This window comes from Peromyscus leucopus, chromosome 10 (genome assembly GCF_004664715.2).
Source record: "Peromyscus leucopus breed LL Stock chromosome 10, UCI_PerLeu_2.1, whole genome shotgun sequence".
NCBI classification, from domain to species: domain Eukaryota; kingdom Metazoa; phylum Chordata; class Mammalia; order Rodentia; family Cricetidae; genus Peromyscus; species Peromyscus leucopus.
The window spans coordinates 22,980,009-22,994,918 of record NC_051071.1 but is presented as its reverse complement, the minus strand read 5'-3'; the positions used below and the strand labels follow the sequence as shown (position 1 = coordinate 22,994,918).

The 14,910-nt window shown below is 39.4% G+C and overlaps 1 protein-coding gene across 1 annotated transcript in view; it reads left to right on the top strand.

Moving 5' to 3' along the window:
- The window catches only part of Vwc2 (von Willebrand factor C domain containing 2), a 151,451-nt gene extending 138,226 nt beyond the window's left edge, over positions 1–13,225 (top strand). The window contains exon 4 of the mRNA XM_028882974.2: positions 12,739–13,225. Within this exon, the coding sequence (XP_028738807.1) occupies positions 12,739–12,890 (152 nt within the window). The 3' untranslated portion in view covers positions 12,891–13,225. The remainder of the gene's footprint in view (positions 1–12,738) is intronic.
- The last annotated feature ends 1,685 nt before the right edge of the window (positions 13,226–14,910 follow it).

Here is a 14,910-nt window from a genome sequence, read left to right as displayed (position 1 = left end):
TACTATGGAAGCAAGATCTCAGGAAGGAGGCTTTTAGATTAGATCTATCTTGATATTTCAACCGTGTTCTAAGTTCTAACGCCAATCTAAGTGTTCAGCTTCTTCAACATTATCCCCCACCCCTCACCCTCTGAAAGGTAACCAAGGGTTACAATAATAGTCTACATTGCTTTGGGGGTCACTAGGACTACTATAACCAACCTTTTAACACTGGGATTTTTGTTAGTCTATATTTCTTGTGGGGAACAATGCCAGCCTAAGTGGCACAATACAGCATCTAACAGATCCTGGGTAGCCCCACTCCAGTGGCTGTACCTACAGCCCAGCTCCTACATCTCTGGCACAGGGAATATCATAGAAGAGGGGGCAAAAGATTTCGAGAGCAAGAGTAGCAGGAAGTCTTAGAAATGGCTGCATAAGGCCAGGAGGTGGTGGCTCATGCCTTTAATCCCAGCACTCGGGAGGCAGAGGCAGGCGGATCTCTATGAGTTCAAGGCCAGCCTGGTCTACAAAGCGAGTTCCAGGAAAGGTGAAAAGCTACACAGAGAAACCCTGTCTCAAAAAAAAAAAGAAAAAAAGAAAGAAAGAAAGAAAGAAAGAAAGAAAGAAAGAAAGAAAGAAAGAAAGAAAGAAAGGACAAGCAGATGCAGGTAGGCCTGTGGCAGCAGCCCGCAGAGGTAGACGGGCCTGGCGGTGGCGGCCAACAGGGACATTTAGGCCTGGCAGCAGCCAGCAGAGACATACAGGCCCAGTGGCGGCCCGCAGAGGTAGACGGGCCGGGCAGCGGCCTGCAAAGGTAGACAGCCCGGTGGCAGTGACAAGCAGAGGTAGGTAGGCCCGCGGCAGCAGCCGGCAGAGACATACAGGCCCGGCAGCAGCTGGCAGAGACATACAGGCCCGGCAGCTGACCGCAGAGGTAGACAGTCCCGGCGACTGAGACAAGCAGACGCAGCATGGAACAGGGACGCCTCTAACCCCAACACCCGGGGAAGAAGCTATCTCCATGGGACGGAACCAGAACAAATCTGAACACTCCGTCTGAGGACAACCCAGGGCCCAGCTGCTGATCCTGCGAAACCCAACAACTTGGAGGTATTGGTGAGACTACCCCACTCAGCTGAAACCCATCTGGGAGAGGATTCAGATGCCTACAGTTTGAAGTCTGAAGAAACAAGATCAGCTGAGGAGTTAATGAATGAACAAATCATGACCTGGAAACACAGAAGAAGGCGCTGCCCAGCCACCAAACCAGATCACCAGAATCATAAGTATATACTTCACCGACTGAGATCAGCTGCCCCTGAAGAAATAGCCCAATAGCACCAATTTAACCAAGAACTTCTACTAAACCAAGACTAAAAATTAGAACAAGAGAGGCACTCTCAGACACAGACACCACCTGCACCGCACAGAGGAAGAGATGAGTAGACGCCAGTGCAAAAATACAGGCAACAATATAAAGACCTGTATGGCAACGTCAGAACTTAGTGATTCTACACCTGCAAGACCTGAACATTCCAAGACAGAAGAAACAGAAGAAATCAACCCTAAAAATGACTTTAAGAAGATGATAGAGGCCCTTAAAGAAGAAATAAAACATTCCCTCAAAGAGGAAATAAAAACTTTCCTTAAAGAGGAAATGAAAAACTCCCTTAAAGAGGAAATAAAAACTTCCCTTAAAGAGGAAATGAAAAACTCCATTAAAGAGGAAATAGAAAACTCCCTTAAAGAAATGGAAGAAAAAAAACGAACAAAAAATGGGAAGAAATCAAAGAAAGCGAAGAAAAAGCAATTAAACAGATGAAAGAAACAGTCCAAGATCTGAAAAATGAATTTGAGACAATAAAGAAAACACATGCTGAGGGAATGCTGGAAATAGAAATCCTGACTAAATGAACAGGAACTACAGAAACAAGCATAACCAACCGATTGCAAGAGATGGAACAGAGAATCTCTGACACTGAAATCACAATAGAGAAAATAGATGTGTAAGTCAAAGAAAACATAAAGACAAAAAAGTCATAACACAAAACGTCCAGGAAATTTGAGACACCATGAAAAGACCAAACCTAAGAATAATAGGGATAGAAAAAAGAGAAGAATACCAACTCAAAGGCACAGAAAATATATTCAACAAAATCATAGAAGAAAACTTTCCTAACCTAAAGAAAGAGATACCTATGAAGATACAAGAAGCTTACAGAACACCGAATAGGCTGGATTAAAAAAAAAAGTCCCCTCGCCACATAATAATCAAAACACTAAACACACAGAACAAAGAAAAAATATTAAGAGCCGCAAAGGAAAAAGACCAAGTAACATATAAATGCAAACCCATCAGAATAACACCAGACTACTCAATAGAGACTATGAAAGCTAAAAGATCATGGACAAATCTCATGCAGACACTAAGAGACCACGGATGCCAACCCAGACTATTATACCCAGCAAAACTCTCAATCACCATAGGCGGAGTAAACAAAATATTCCAGGATAAAACCAGATTTAATCAATACCTGTCCATAAACCCAGCCCTACAGAAAGCACTAGAAGGGAAAATCCAACCCAAAGAAGCTAAACACATCCATGAAAAATCAAGCAGTAGATAATCCCACACCAACATACACCACAGAAGGACAACACAACCACAAAAAATAACGGGAATTAACAATCACTGGTCATTAATATCCATCAATATCAACGGTCTCAACTCACCTATAAAAAGACACAGGCTAACAGAATGGATAAGAAAACAGGACCCATCCATCTGATGCATACAAGAAACACACCTTAACTTCAAAGACAGACACTACCTCCGAGTAAAGGGCTGGGAAAAGGCTTTCCAAGCAAATGGACCTAAGAAACAAGCTGGTGTAACTATCCTAATATCTAATAAAATAGACTTCAAACTAAAATCAATCAAAAGAGATCAGGATGGACATTACATATTTATCACGGGAAAAATCCACCAAGATGAAGTCTCGATTCTAAACATTTATGCTCCAAATACAAAAGCACCCACATTCATAAAAGAAACACTACTAAAGTTTAAAACGCACATCAAACCCCACACATTAGTAGTGGGAGATTTTAACACACCACTCTCACCAAAAGACAGATCTACCAGACTGAAACTTAACAAAGAAATAAAGGACCTAACAGATGTTATGACTCAAATGGACCTAAGAGATATCTACAGAATAATCCATCCTAACACAAAAGAATATACCTTCTTCTCAGCACCCCATGGAACCTTCTCAAAAATTGACCACATGCTTGGACACAAAACAAATCTCAACAGATAGAAAAAAATTGGAATAACCTCCTGTATCTTATCAGACCACCATGCCTTAAAGTTAGACCTCAACAACAACAAAAATTATAGAAAACCCACAAACTCATGGAAACTGAATAATGCCCACCTGAAACATCAATGGGTCAAGGAAGAAATAAAGAAAGAAATTAAAGATTTCCTAGAATTCAATGAAAATGAAAGTACAACATACCCAAACTTATGGGACACTATGAAAACAGTGCTAAGAGGAAAATTCATAGCTCTAAATGCACACATGAAGAAGATGGAGCAATCCCATACCAATGAATTAACAGCACAAATGAAAGCTCTAGAACAAAAAGATACAAACTCACCCAGGAGAAATAGATGCCAGGAAATAATCAAATTGAGGGCTGAAATCAATGAAATAGAAAACAAGAGAACAATACAAAAAAATCAATGAAACAAAGAGTTGGTTCTTTGAAAAAATCAACAAGATAGACAAACCCCTAGCCAAATTAACCAAAAGGCAAAGAGAGAGCACCCAAATTCACAAAATCAGAAATGAAAAGGGAGACATAACAACAGACAACAAGGAAATCCAGAGAATCATCAGATCATACTTCAAAAACCTGTATTCCACAAAAATGGAAAACCAGGAAGAAATGGACAATTTTCTGGATAAATGGCACATACCAAAATTAAATCAAGACCAGATAAACCATTTAAATAGACCAATAACCCCTAAAGAAGTAGAAACAGTCATCAAAAGTCTCCCAACCAAAAAAAAGCCCAGGACCAGATGGTTTCAGTGCAGAATTCTACCAGACTTTCAAAGAAGAACTAATACCAATCCTCTTCAAAGTGTTCCACACAATAGAAACAGAAGGAACACTACCAAACTCTTTTTATGAGGCTACAATTACCCTGATACCCAAACCACACAAAGTTGCAACAAAGAAAGAGAACTACAGACCAATCTCCCTCATGAACATTGATGCAAAAATACTCAACAAAATATTGGCAAACCAAATCCAAGAATACATCAAAACAATCATCCATCACGACCAAGTAGGATTCATCCCAGGGATGCAAGGATGGTTCAACATACGAAAATCAGTCAATGTAATACACCATATAAACAAACTGAAAGAAAAAAACCACATGATCATCTCCTTAGATTCTGAAAAAGCTTTTGACAAAAGACCCAGGATAGCTAAAAGAATCCTATACGATAAAGCAACCTTTGAAGGCATCACCATCCCTGACCTCAAACTCTACTATAGAGCTATAGTAATAAAAACAGCTTGGTACTGGTATAAAAACTGACATACGGACCAATGGAATCGAATTGAAGACCCTGACATTAATCCATACACATATGAACAGCTGGTTTTTGACAAAGGAGCCAAAACTATGCAATGGAAAAAAGAAAGTATCTTCAACAAATGGTGCTGACATAACTGGATGTCAATATGTAAAAGATTACAAATAGATCCATATCTGTCACCTTGCACAAAACTCAAGTCCAAGTGGATCAAAGACCTGACCATAAATCCAGTTACACTAAACTTAATAGAAAAGAAAGTAGGAAGCACTCTTGAACGCATTGGCACCAGAGACCATTTCCTAAATAAAACACCAACAGCACAGACCCTGAGCACAACAATTAATAAATGGGACCTCTCGAAATTGAGAGGCTTTTGCAGGGCAAAAGACACAGTCAATAAGACAAAAAAGACAGCCAACAGAATGGGAAAAGATCTTCACCAACCCCACATCTGACAGAGGATTGATCTCCACAGTATATAAAGAACTCAAGAAACTAGACATCAAAATACTGAACAGTCCAAATAAAAAATGGGCTAAAGAGCTAAACAGAGAATTCACAAAACAAGAAATACAAATGGCTGAAAGACATTTAAAGAAATGCTCAACATCCTTAATCATCAGAGAAATGCAAATCAAAACGATTCTGAGATACCACCTTACACCTGTCAGAATGGCTACGATCAAAAACACCAATGACAACCAATGTTGGAGAGGATGTGGAGCAAAGGGAACACTCCTCCACTGTTGGTGGGAATGTAAACTTGTACAACCACTGTGGAAATTAGTATGGCGGTTTCTCAGAAAATTAGGAATCGAACTACCTCAAGACCCAGCCATCCCACTCTTGGGCATATACCCAAGGAATGCTGATTCATACCATAAAGATACATGCTCAGCTATGTTCATAGCAGCACTATTTGTAATAGCCAGAACCTGGAAACAACCTAGATGCCCATCAACAGAAGAATGGATGGAAAAAATGTGGTACATATACACAATGGAGTACTACTCAGCAGAGAAAAACAATGAAAGCATAAAATTTGCAGGCAAATGGATGGAACTAGAAAAAATCATCCTGAGTGAGGTAACCCAAACCCAGAAAGACAGTCATGGTATGTACTCACTCATAAGTGGATTCTAGATATAAAATAAAGAACAATCAGACCACAGCCCATAGAACCATAGAGGCTATATATATAGTATGGAGGTCCCTAGGACGACTGTGGCTTATAATGAATTTTGGTTCTACTCAATTATTGAAAAAAAATAGCCAAATGAATGGAAACACATGAAGTATGAACCAAAGGCTGAGGGGCCCCCAGCTGGATCAGGCCCTCTGAATAGGTGAGACAGTTGATTGGCTTGATCAGTTTGGGAGGCAACTAGGCAGTGGGACCAAGTCCTGTGCTCATTGCATGAGTTGGCTGTTTGAAACCTGGAGCTTATGCAGGGACACTTGGCTCAGTCTGGGAGGAAGGGACTTGACCTGCCTGGACTGAGTCTACCAGGCTGATTGCAGTACTCGGGGGAGGTGGGAATGGGGGGTGGGCTGGGGATAAGGGGAGGGTTTGGGAGGGGGGAGAATAGGGGAACCCGTGGCTGATATGTAGAACTGAATGGTATTGTAAAATAAAATAAAATAAAAACAGAAAAAAAAGAAAGGAAAAAAGAAAGAAAGAAAGAGAGAAAGAGAGAAAGAAAGAAAGAAAGAAAGAAAGAAAGAAAGAAAGAAAGAAAGAAAGAAAGAAAGAAAGAAAGAAATGGCTGCATAAACAAGACCTGAGCAATGGCAATATCAATAGACATGCTAACATGAAAGGGAGGGAATCTTATGGGCTCCTTAGAGAACTACAGACAGCTAATGACTGCTGAGAGGAGGGAAATTAGCTTTTCTCAGGAATGAGCCATCTAATTAGTTATCACACAGTAGTCAGAACTGAAACCATATACACACAAATGACAAAAATAGAGACTCTGTTATATATTTATATTGTATAACAATAATCAAAGAAAAAGAGGCTACCAATTTGAAACTGGGGGGATTAACAGGAGAGAGGGGCCATGGGAGGCAGGGACTGGAGGGAAGAAAGAAAAGGGTAGAAGTATTTTAATTAAAAACAAAACAATAAGCACACATGTGCACACACACATACAGAGAGAGAGAGAGAGAGAGAGAGAGAGAGAGAGAGAGAGAGAAGAGAAGAGAAGAGAAGAGAAGAGAAGAGAAGAGAAGAGAAGAGAAGAGAAGAGAAGAGAAGAGAAGAGAAGAGAAGAGAAGAGAAGAGAAGGGAAAAGAAACAAATAAGGAGTTCATTTTGAGTTGGCCAACTACTCTTGAGTGGCTTATCACTTGGGTGTTGTAGATACGTTAGTGTCATTCTCTTGAAGAAAAGATTTTCCCTTTCTTAGCAGTTATCAATTGCAAATACCTTCTTGGTTAAGGTAAGACTGTGTACACTTCCCTTCCCCTTGCTGGGATTTTATCTGGTCTGAACAAGTGCAGGTCTTGTGCATGCTGTCACAGTCTCCGTGTGCATCAGCCTGTTATGTTTGGGAAAGGCTATTTTGTTGGAGTGATCCACTACCTCTGGCTATTCTATATCCTAGGCACTTTTCCTTTACCAGACAAAAGACTTGCAAATACGTTTTCTTCCATCTTGGAGCTTGTGCTCCTATTTTTTTTGTCACTTTCACAGAATATTAATTTATATTTGCATGACATAAAATATACCGATTTTCTCTTTTATAGAAGTCAGGCAGTCCTTAAATTCACTCTCCTCTTGTCTCTGTTCTCTCAATGCTTGATTTGATGGGTGGCATGTACTGCCATGTCCATCTTGGCCATGCAAACTAATGTTCATTCAAAAAGTCATCAAGAATTCTGTATTTTGACAATCTTACTCTGTTATTCTATAAAAAATGTTATAATTTTTATTTATATTTAAGTATGTTATCCCTTTAAAGTAATTTTTGTTTCAAGTGGAACATTTGGATTGTATCTTCTAATCCTGTGTATCCAACGGTTTTAGTACCACATTTTGAAAGACTCATTTTGTTGTACTGATTTTGATTTAACTGTCTCCACCTTTTCTAGTTTTCTAATGTAGAAACTTAAATACTTTATTTAAAATTCTTTTTAAATGCATTTAATTCCATAAATTCCCTTCTCAACTTTTCTATCTCTCAGATTTTAAGTGTTTTCATTTTTATATAAGTTAAAATATTATTAATTTCTCTTTGCATTTTTATCTAGCATCCCATTCTTACTGTATGCTGTATAATCTCCAAGTCTTTTGGGTTTTCCTGATGTTTTTATGTTAATGACAGCTAATTTAATTCCAATCTAACTGCCCTTATGATTTTCCAAATTTCTTAAACTTGTTAGAGTGGATGACAAACAAATCTGATAGAACTTAAAGTGTGTTGCATGGTCTATAATTAGTGAACAGTACAAATGTTCTTGAGAAAAAAACGTCTGTTCTCTTGCTGCTGAATGACATGAACAAAGGCCAGTGATACCCATTGGATGGCTGATGATCTTCTGGTGCCTCTGTCCTCACTGATTTCCTGGTTGCTGCATGTGTCCATTCTAGTATAGGAGTGTGATGAGAGGTTCATATATTTCTCCTAAAGTTCTATCAGATTTGTTGGTGATCCACTCTAGCAATCTCTTTCTTGATATATTCAGCCTATTGGACATTCACTGTGATAATTGATATATTTTTCTTATTTATTTATATCTGTGATATTTGCTTCTCTTTTCTATCTGTTGCTTTTGTTCATTGTTCCTGCCTTTGTCTCTAGTTCTTTTCTGCACTTTGTGATTTCACTTGAGCATTTTATGGGCCCATAGTATATGTGTGACCCTCCCTAGTCTTACAATTTTTCATCAGTTACCATAAAGTTTGCAATGTACTTTTACTGAGTACATTGTACACAGTTACATGTACAGATTCTACACTGATGATAGGTATTAATTTTTCCAAAAGGACAAAACAGCCTTCAAACAAGGTATTTTCTTACAAATAGAACATCAAAATGGATTAAGGGAAAATAGATGAAGGTAATTACCAGTCACTAAAGGAACAAACATTCAAATTTGGAAGTGTACTACTTCTCTCTCAGAATGGCTTAAGCTAATATATGTGACGAAGCCAAGAGCTCCTAAGGATGCTTTTGTTGTTCACCATAACTAGATGCTATTGCTAAAAACATTGCGCATCTTGGATGCAGGATATCGAGAATGTTTTCTAAAGACAGTCATGTTTGGTTCTATCATAGGTCTCTGGGCTGTCCATCTTCTGGGTCCTGGACCTCCAGGCATTGTCAGGGTGGGCTCCCTCTTATAGTATGAGTCTCAAGCTGGATCAGTCATTGGTTGGCCACTCCCATAATTTCTGTGCCACCTTTGTCCCAGCATATCTTTTTTTTTTTTTTTTGCAAAAGTTTCTTTAATTTCTTTCTGTAAATCATAAACTATTTGAGAAGAATTAGGGTGACTCAACAAATGCATCTTAACCTTATCCCAATCAAACTTGCTTTTATTAAATCTTAAGGATGTGATACAATAAGAAGAAACATTCAAATCACATTCTAATTTTATCTGCACCTTCAAAATTTCTAACTGATCCCCTAACAATACAACCGCTTGCCTTAACTCAATTCATTTACTGTCTCATTACCCATCTGATTTTGTTCAGTCCAAACTTCTTCTGGATGTCCCAGCATATCTTGTAGGCATGGCAAATTGTTGGTCAATGGTTATGTGGCTGAGTTCAGTTCCCAGTCCCTCCACTGGAAGTCTTGCCTGTTTAACCCCTTGGCATGCCTTTAAAAGTCCTTTGGCAGAGACAGTCAGGGCCTGACAGATTAGGATCCAGGCCCTCCTGAGGCTATTCTGTATCCCCCCTCTCTAATATTTCCTGCTGCTCCTTATCAAGAGTACTCTGAGGAAGAGTGGAAGTGGGATGGCCCTCCACAAGTCATAATAGAAGAGGAGGTGCCTAGTCTTGTTATAATTTGATATGCATGGCTAGCTGATATACCTAGGAGGTCTGCCCTTTTCTAAAGAGAAAGGAGGAGGACTGGATTGGGGAGGGGATTTGGGGATAAGGACTTGGAGGAAAGAAAGGAGGGGAAAATGAGATTGGGCTGGGAAAAAATTAATTCATTAATTTAAAAAAATCAAGAGAAAAAAATAAAGCTGAATCTGTATTTTTTTATTTTTTAATTTAATTATTTATTTTACATCCTGACCACAGCCTCCCCTCCCTCCTCTCCTCCCACTCACCCCCCCCACCTTCCCTCTCAATTAACCCCTCCTCTGTATTCACTCAGAAAGGGGCAGGCCTCCCATGGGCATCAGCAAAGCATGACATATTAAGCTGCCATAAGACCAAGTACCTCCCACTGTATCCAGGCTCAGCAAGGCAATCCAGCATGAGGAATAGGTTCCTGAGAGCCAGTCAAAGCACCAGGGATAGCCCTGCTCCCATTGACAGGAATTCCACAAATAGACAAAGCTAAACAACTGTCACATATATGCTGAGGGCCTAGGTTGGTCCCAGGAAGGTTCCCTGGTTGTTGGTTCAGTTCTGTGAATTCCCATGAGCCAGGCTAGCCGTTTCTGTGGATTTTCCTGTAATGTCCCTGACCCCCTGACTCCTACAATCCCTCCTCCCTCTCTTCAGCTCAGCCTAGTGTTTGCCCATGAGTCTCTGAATCTGCCTCCTCCAATCACTGGATGAAGGCTCTCTGATGACAACCGGAGTTGTTACCAATCCAATCTGTTCAGGCTATGCATCCACTGCTGCCAAGAGTCTTAGCTGGGACCATCTTTGTAGACTCATGAAGTTTCCCTTGTATCAGGCTTCTACCCCACTCTGTAAAGTCCCCCCTTTCCAGTCATCTCTCCCAGCACTTTCCCCTCCGCCCAACCCCCCAACCCAATCTCTCAAGTTTCCATGCCCACCCACCCCCAGTCCAAACAGGAGATCTCCTCTATACCATCATCCCAAAGGGGTAATTGCTGAAGCTTCCTTCAAACTCTCCCATGTATTGCCCCCTTACACTCTTTCAAATTCATGGCCTTAAAAAAAAAATGTTGTTACGTGTATGTGTTTCTACATCCATAAATGCAACCTGCTTATTTCTGGATAATGTTACCTATGTGTGTGTATGTTTTCAGGGTTGACCCTTTGCTACTAATTGGTATGCTCTTCCCTGGGAAGATGACTTCAGTTATGCTCTCATTATTCCTTAATTTCCTGTAGTTCTTTGTCTAGAGTTGAGGCCTCCTGAACATGCCACCCTATGTGTCTATTGGTATTATCTTTGTTCAGGTCATGTTTAGGCAGCCATGTTAGTAAGGCTTCATGGATGTAGCTTCTGATATTCATAAAAGACATAATCTCACATCATGTTCCCTCATCCTCTAGCTTTTAGAAGCTTTCTGTCCCCTCTTCTGCAATGACATCTGAACCTAAGGTGCGGAAGTTGTATTATAAATTTATCAGTTGGGACTGTGCTCCACAATTCTGCATTTTGATTGGCTGTGTTTTTCTATAATGATCTCTATCTACTGCAAAAAGAAGTTTCCTTGATGAGAGATAAGAATGACACTTATCTGTGTGCATAAGGACAAATATTTAGAATGTAGTAAGGGATTATTTTGGTTTAGTAAAGTGGCAGTTGTAGTTCTCTTCCAAGATCCATGGCTTCACTAGCCCTAGATTTCCAGTACCAGGCATGATGTCCCTCTTGTTGAGTGGGACTTAAGTACAATTAGAGAGCTGTTGGTTACCATCAAGGTATGTCTGCCAGTATTCTACCCTTAGGATTATGGTGTCATGATAGTCATTGTGGTTCACAGCTATCACAGCTGGGTAGAACAATTGGTTGCTTCCCTTCTTTGGAAGCTTGCATGCCAACTTCTGGTTTGCTATTGTCCTTGGTTGTCACCAAGAGGTGAAAGGTGAGTGCCTATTGCTGAAGAGAACTAGCCTAAAAGCCTCTTCCCGAGTGTTAGTTATGTGGCTCTGTGTTATTAAGCAGTGCTGTTTACTGTGGGAGAAAAACCACAAGGCACAACAAAACCACTATAAGAGTTTATTAAGAGAAGAAAAAGAGGGGAGTGCTTAGACCTATGAAAATGGTCATGCAAGGAGATAGGAGGGAGGGGGCTGTGACCCACTTTTTATGGATTCCTCCACACATGAGCCTATGGGCTTATGTAGTTACGGCACACCATGTGCATAGATTACATGATCACACTGACCACAAATTACGTGAGATGTAAGGCCCCAGAATGACTGTTTTGTCAGAGCATGTGCAGTCATGGGGGAGTGGCTAGAAATTCCAACACTGAGGACCAATCAAGTAATCTTTTATAACAGCATTAGTTTCGAGTCACACTGGAAATATTTTTCCTACTCATTTTTCATGCCCTTGAATTTATACCTAAAATTATGCACAGAAGACACACCTTTGTGCTGCTAAACTTTTACTTGGTGTTACTAGCAAGAATTCCAGTCATTCTTGGTTCCTAGGGACTGGAAGACATACTCCTGTACAGTAATTGGGGGGGGGTGTCTTGCTTTAACTCTGGTCTTCAGATAAGCATTAGCATCACCTAGGAACTTACTTCTTTGCCCCCCTAAACTTAAAGAACTCTGGTTTGGGGGCCTGCAGCCAGCAACTGAACAGAAATCCTATAATTGTGACAACAGATGTTTTAATCCATGTGGGAAAGTTGTGGGAAGACTGTTTTCTTGTTCTCTGCTAAAACTGCCATGAAGAGTAAGCATGGTTTTCTGAAGCTATTGGTTGGTTGTGCTTTTTAAGTAATTATTTAACAACATTAGCTAAATCTAATGATTATAGATGTGACTTCTAGAAAGCCTCCCACCAAATAGAATAGTCTACTTATGAAAATAGTAATGCTTCAGTCCTAAATTTTAAGTAACATTCATTTCACTTCAGAAAAAAGTTGGTGTTCTTTGTGTTTCTAGTTCTGGCTTTTCTAACTGTCCTTTATAAGAGGGTAAACAAAACACATTGTCGTGCTACTTACCTAATTATATATATTATACTTACATGCACTCAATAGTATGAAACCTTTTTCTCCATTTCAGGCCCAAACTGCTTTGCAGAAACTGCTGTCATCCCAGCTGGTAGAGAAGTGAAGACGGATGAATGCACCATATGTCACTGTACTTACGAGGAGGGTACGTGGAGAATTGAACGGCAAGCCATGTGCACAAGACATGAATGCAGGCAAATGTAGCCTTCACAATACAAAACTCTCATGTTTTTCTAGAATATTTTACTAATGTTGACATTCTAGATGACTCTGAGAAATGTCAATCAAAAAGAGAAGACTTTGGATAAGGAGTCAAGGGAAATGGTTGGCACTTTTCCTTTTCTTGGTAACAATTACAGCAAGAGACAGAAATGGATGTATTTCAAAACATCAATAAGAACTTTGGACATAAACTCCCTCTCTAAATAAATGTGCTATTTTCACAGTAAGTACACTAAAGTTCACTATTATATATTAAATGTGTTTCTATAATCCCTCTATTAGAGTCTTATATATTAAAAATGCTGTTGTCAACCGTCCTCACTGTGGTAGCCTTCATTCCATCATGGGGTGCTGGTGGTACCAGAATCTTTTACACCTGCACATGCAATACTGCACCCCATTAAGGGACTGCAGAAAATAATGACTGCTTTATAGCGAAATCCTGTTCAAATGCTATTGAACTAATGCTGTGTATCTAAAGCTTGCCCTTAGGACACAATCTAATTCACATAAATAGGCTTCCATATTTTAATAGCCCATTTTCTTTTAGCAGTTCATCCTTACTCATTTGGGAAATGTAGGTATAACGACTGCTAGCATACATTTCTTCAATTCTCATAGTAATCCATAAATAAACACTTACATATATTTCATTTTCATCCACATTATCTATTTTACTAAGCATAACTTGAATTCATTCCCTGAGGAAGAAGAAAGCTGAGACTTCTGCATTAGTCCCATGAGGCTGGAGCTGTTCTAAAGCACTCTGCATGTGTATGGGGGCAGGAGATGTCTTTGGATTCCCTGGAGAATAGTTAAGGAAAGTCAAACTCCTGAACAAGCTTATGCCTGAAATATAAAATATGCTATAGACATCTCACATATCTCAGCTCAGTGTACCCATACTGTTAGCTGAGGTAGAAGTCTGTCCTCAGTAATAGACAGGCTGAGATGATAAAACTGTCTTGCATCAAGAATAGTGTAGGTGCAAGTAGAATTCTTTGTCCAATTACGTTTAAACAAGGGAGAGGAAGGCTAAGTACAGTCTTCGCTACAGTCATATATAATCTAAATGATCTTCATGTGAACTAATCAAAGCTGCTGTAAGTGTTGCTGATGGGGCGACAGTGACTGTGGAGAAGTTCCTGTTTCATGAACCACATCAACACTTGGTATATGAGTGAGAGAGGCAGTCAGGGTCTTAATATGTGTAAACAAAACCAAAGTATCTATCTGCAACCTTTACGCACATACCCCCACACTTATTTCTTCTAAATTTTAAAATTAAGTATCTATTACACAAAACATCTTGTGGAGACAAAGAGAAAATGAGGGTTGGTTTGTTCTCTTCCTGTGCTTTTTTTCTATAGCATAACAGGACTAAGAAATTACACTCTACTATATTATAAACCCAATTAGAGGCTAGAAAATGAAGACTTTTACAAAGACTTACTAAAAACAGCATAGTTCATACACCCAAACCCTGCCAGTATATACTAATTTCAATAACTTATTGTTGAATGACAATTGATGCATTCTTCATATATTGAAAATTTGAATCATTATAATAAGTACAAAAATTACCAGGGCATTTGCATATGCTTATATTTTTATCTTGTTTTTGAAAAATATCTTGGGTCAGGTAGACTAGCATGTACATCAATTCATGAAAATACTCAGGGGTATTATTAGCTAGTTACTCTCAGGTACCTGTTTTCAGCTTTCCAAAACTTAAATCTTAGTGTGAAAGACTGTTAGGCATCATCTATCCCTCCATTATTCAACGTATTCAAAGTATTCCCTTCATTATTCAATTTTCTTGAGACAAAGGTCATATAAGGTTAGCATCTTGCCAACAAATGACCCTGTCCTCTTAAGATACATGGGCTACTGAGCTAGATGTAACTATGTACAACTTGCCTCTTCTCTCTACATGAGACATGGCGAATTACAGTTCCAGTGTATGGGGCTCATTTTTATTTCCCTTGGCAATAGGATCCCT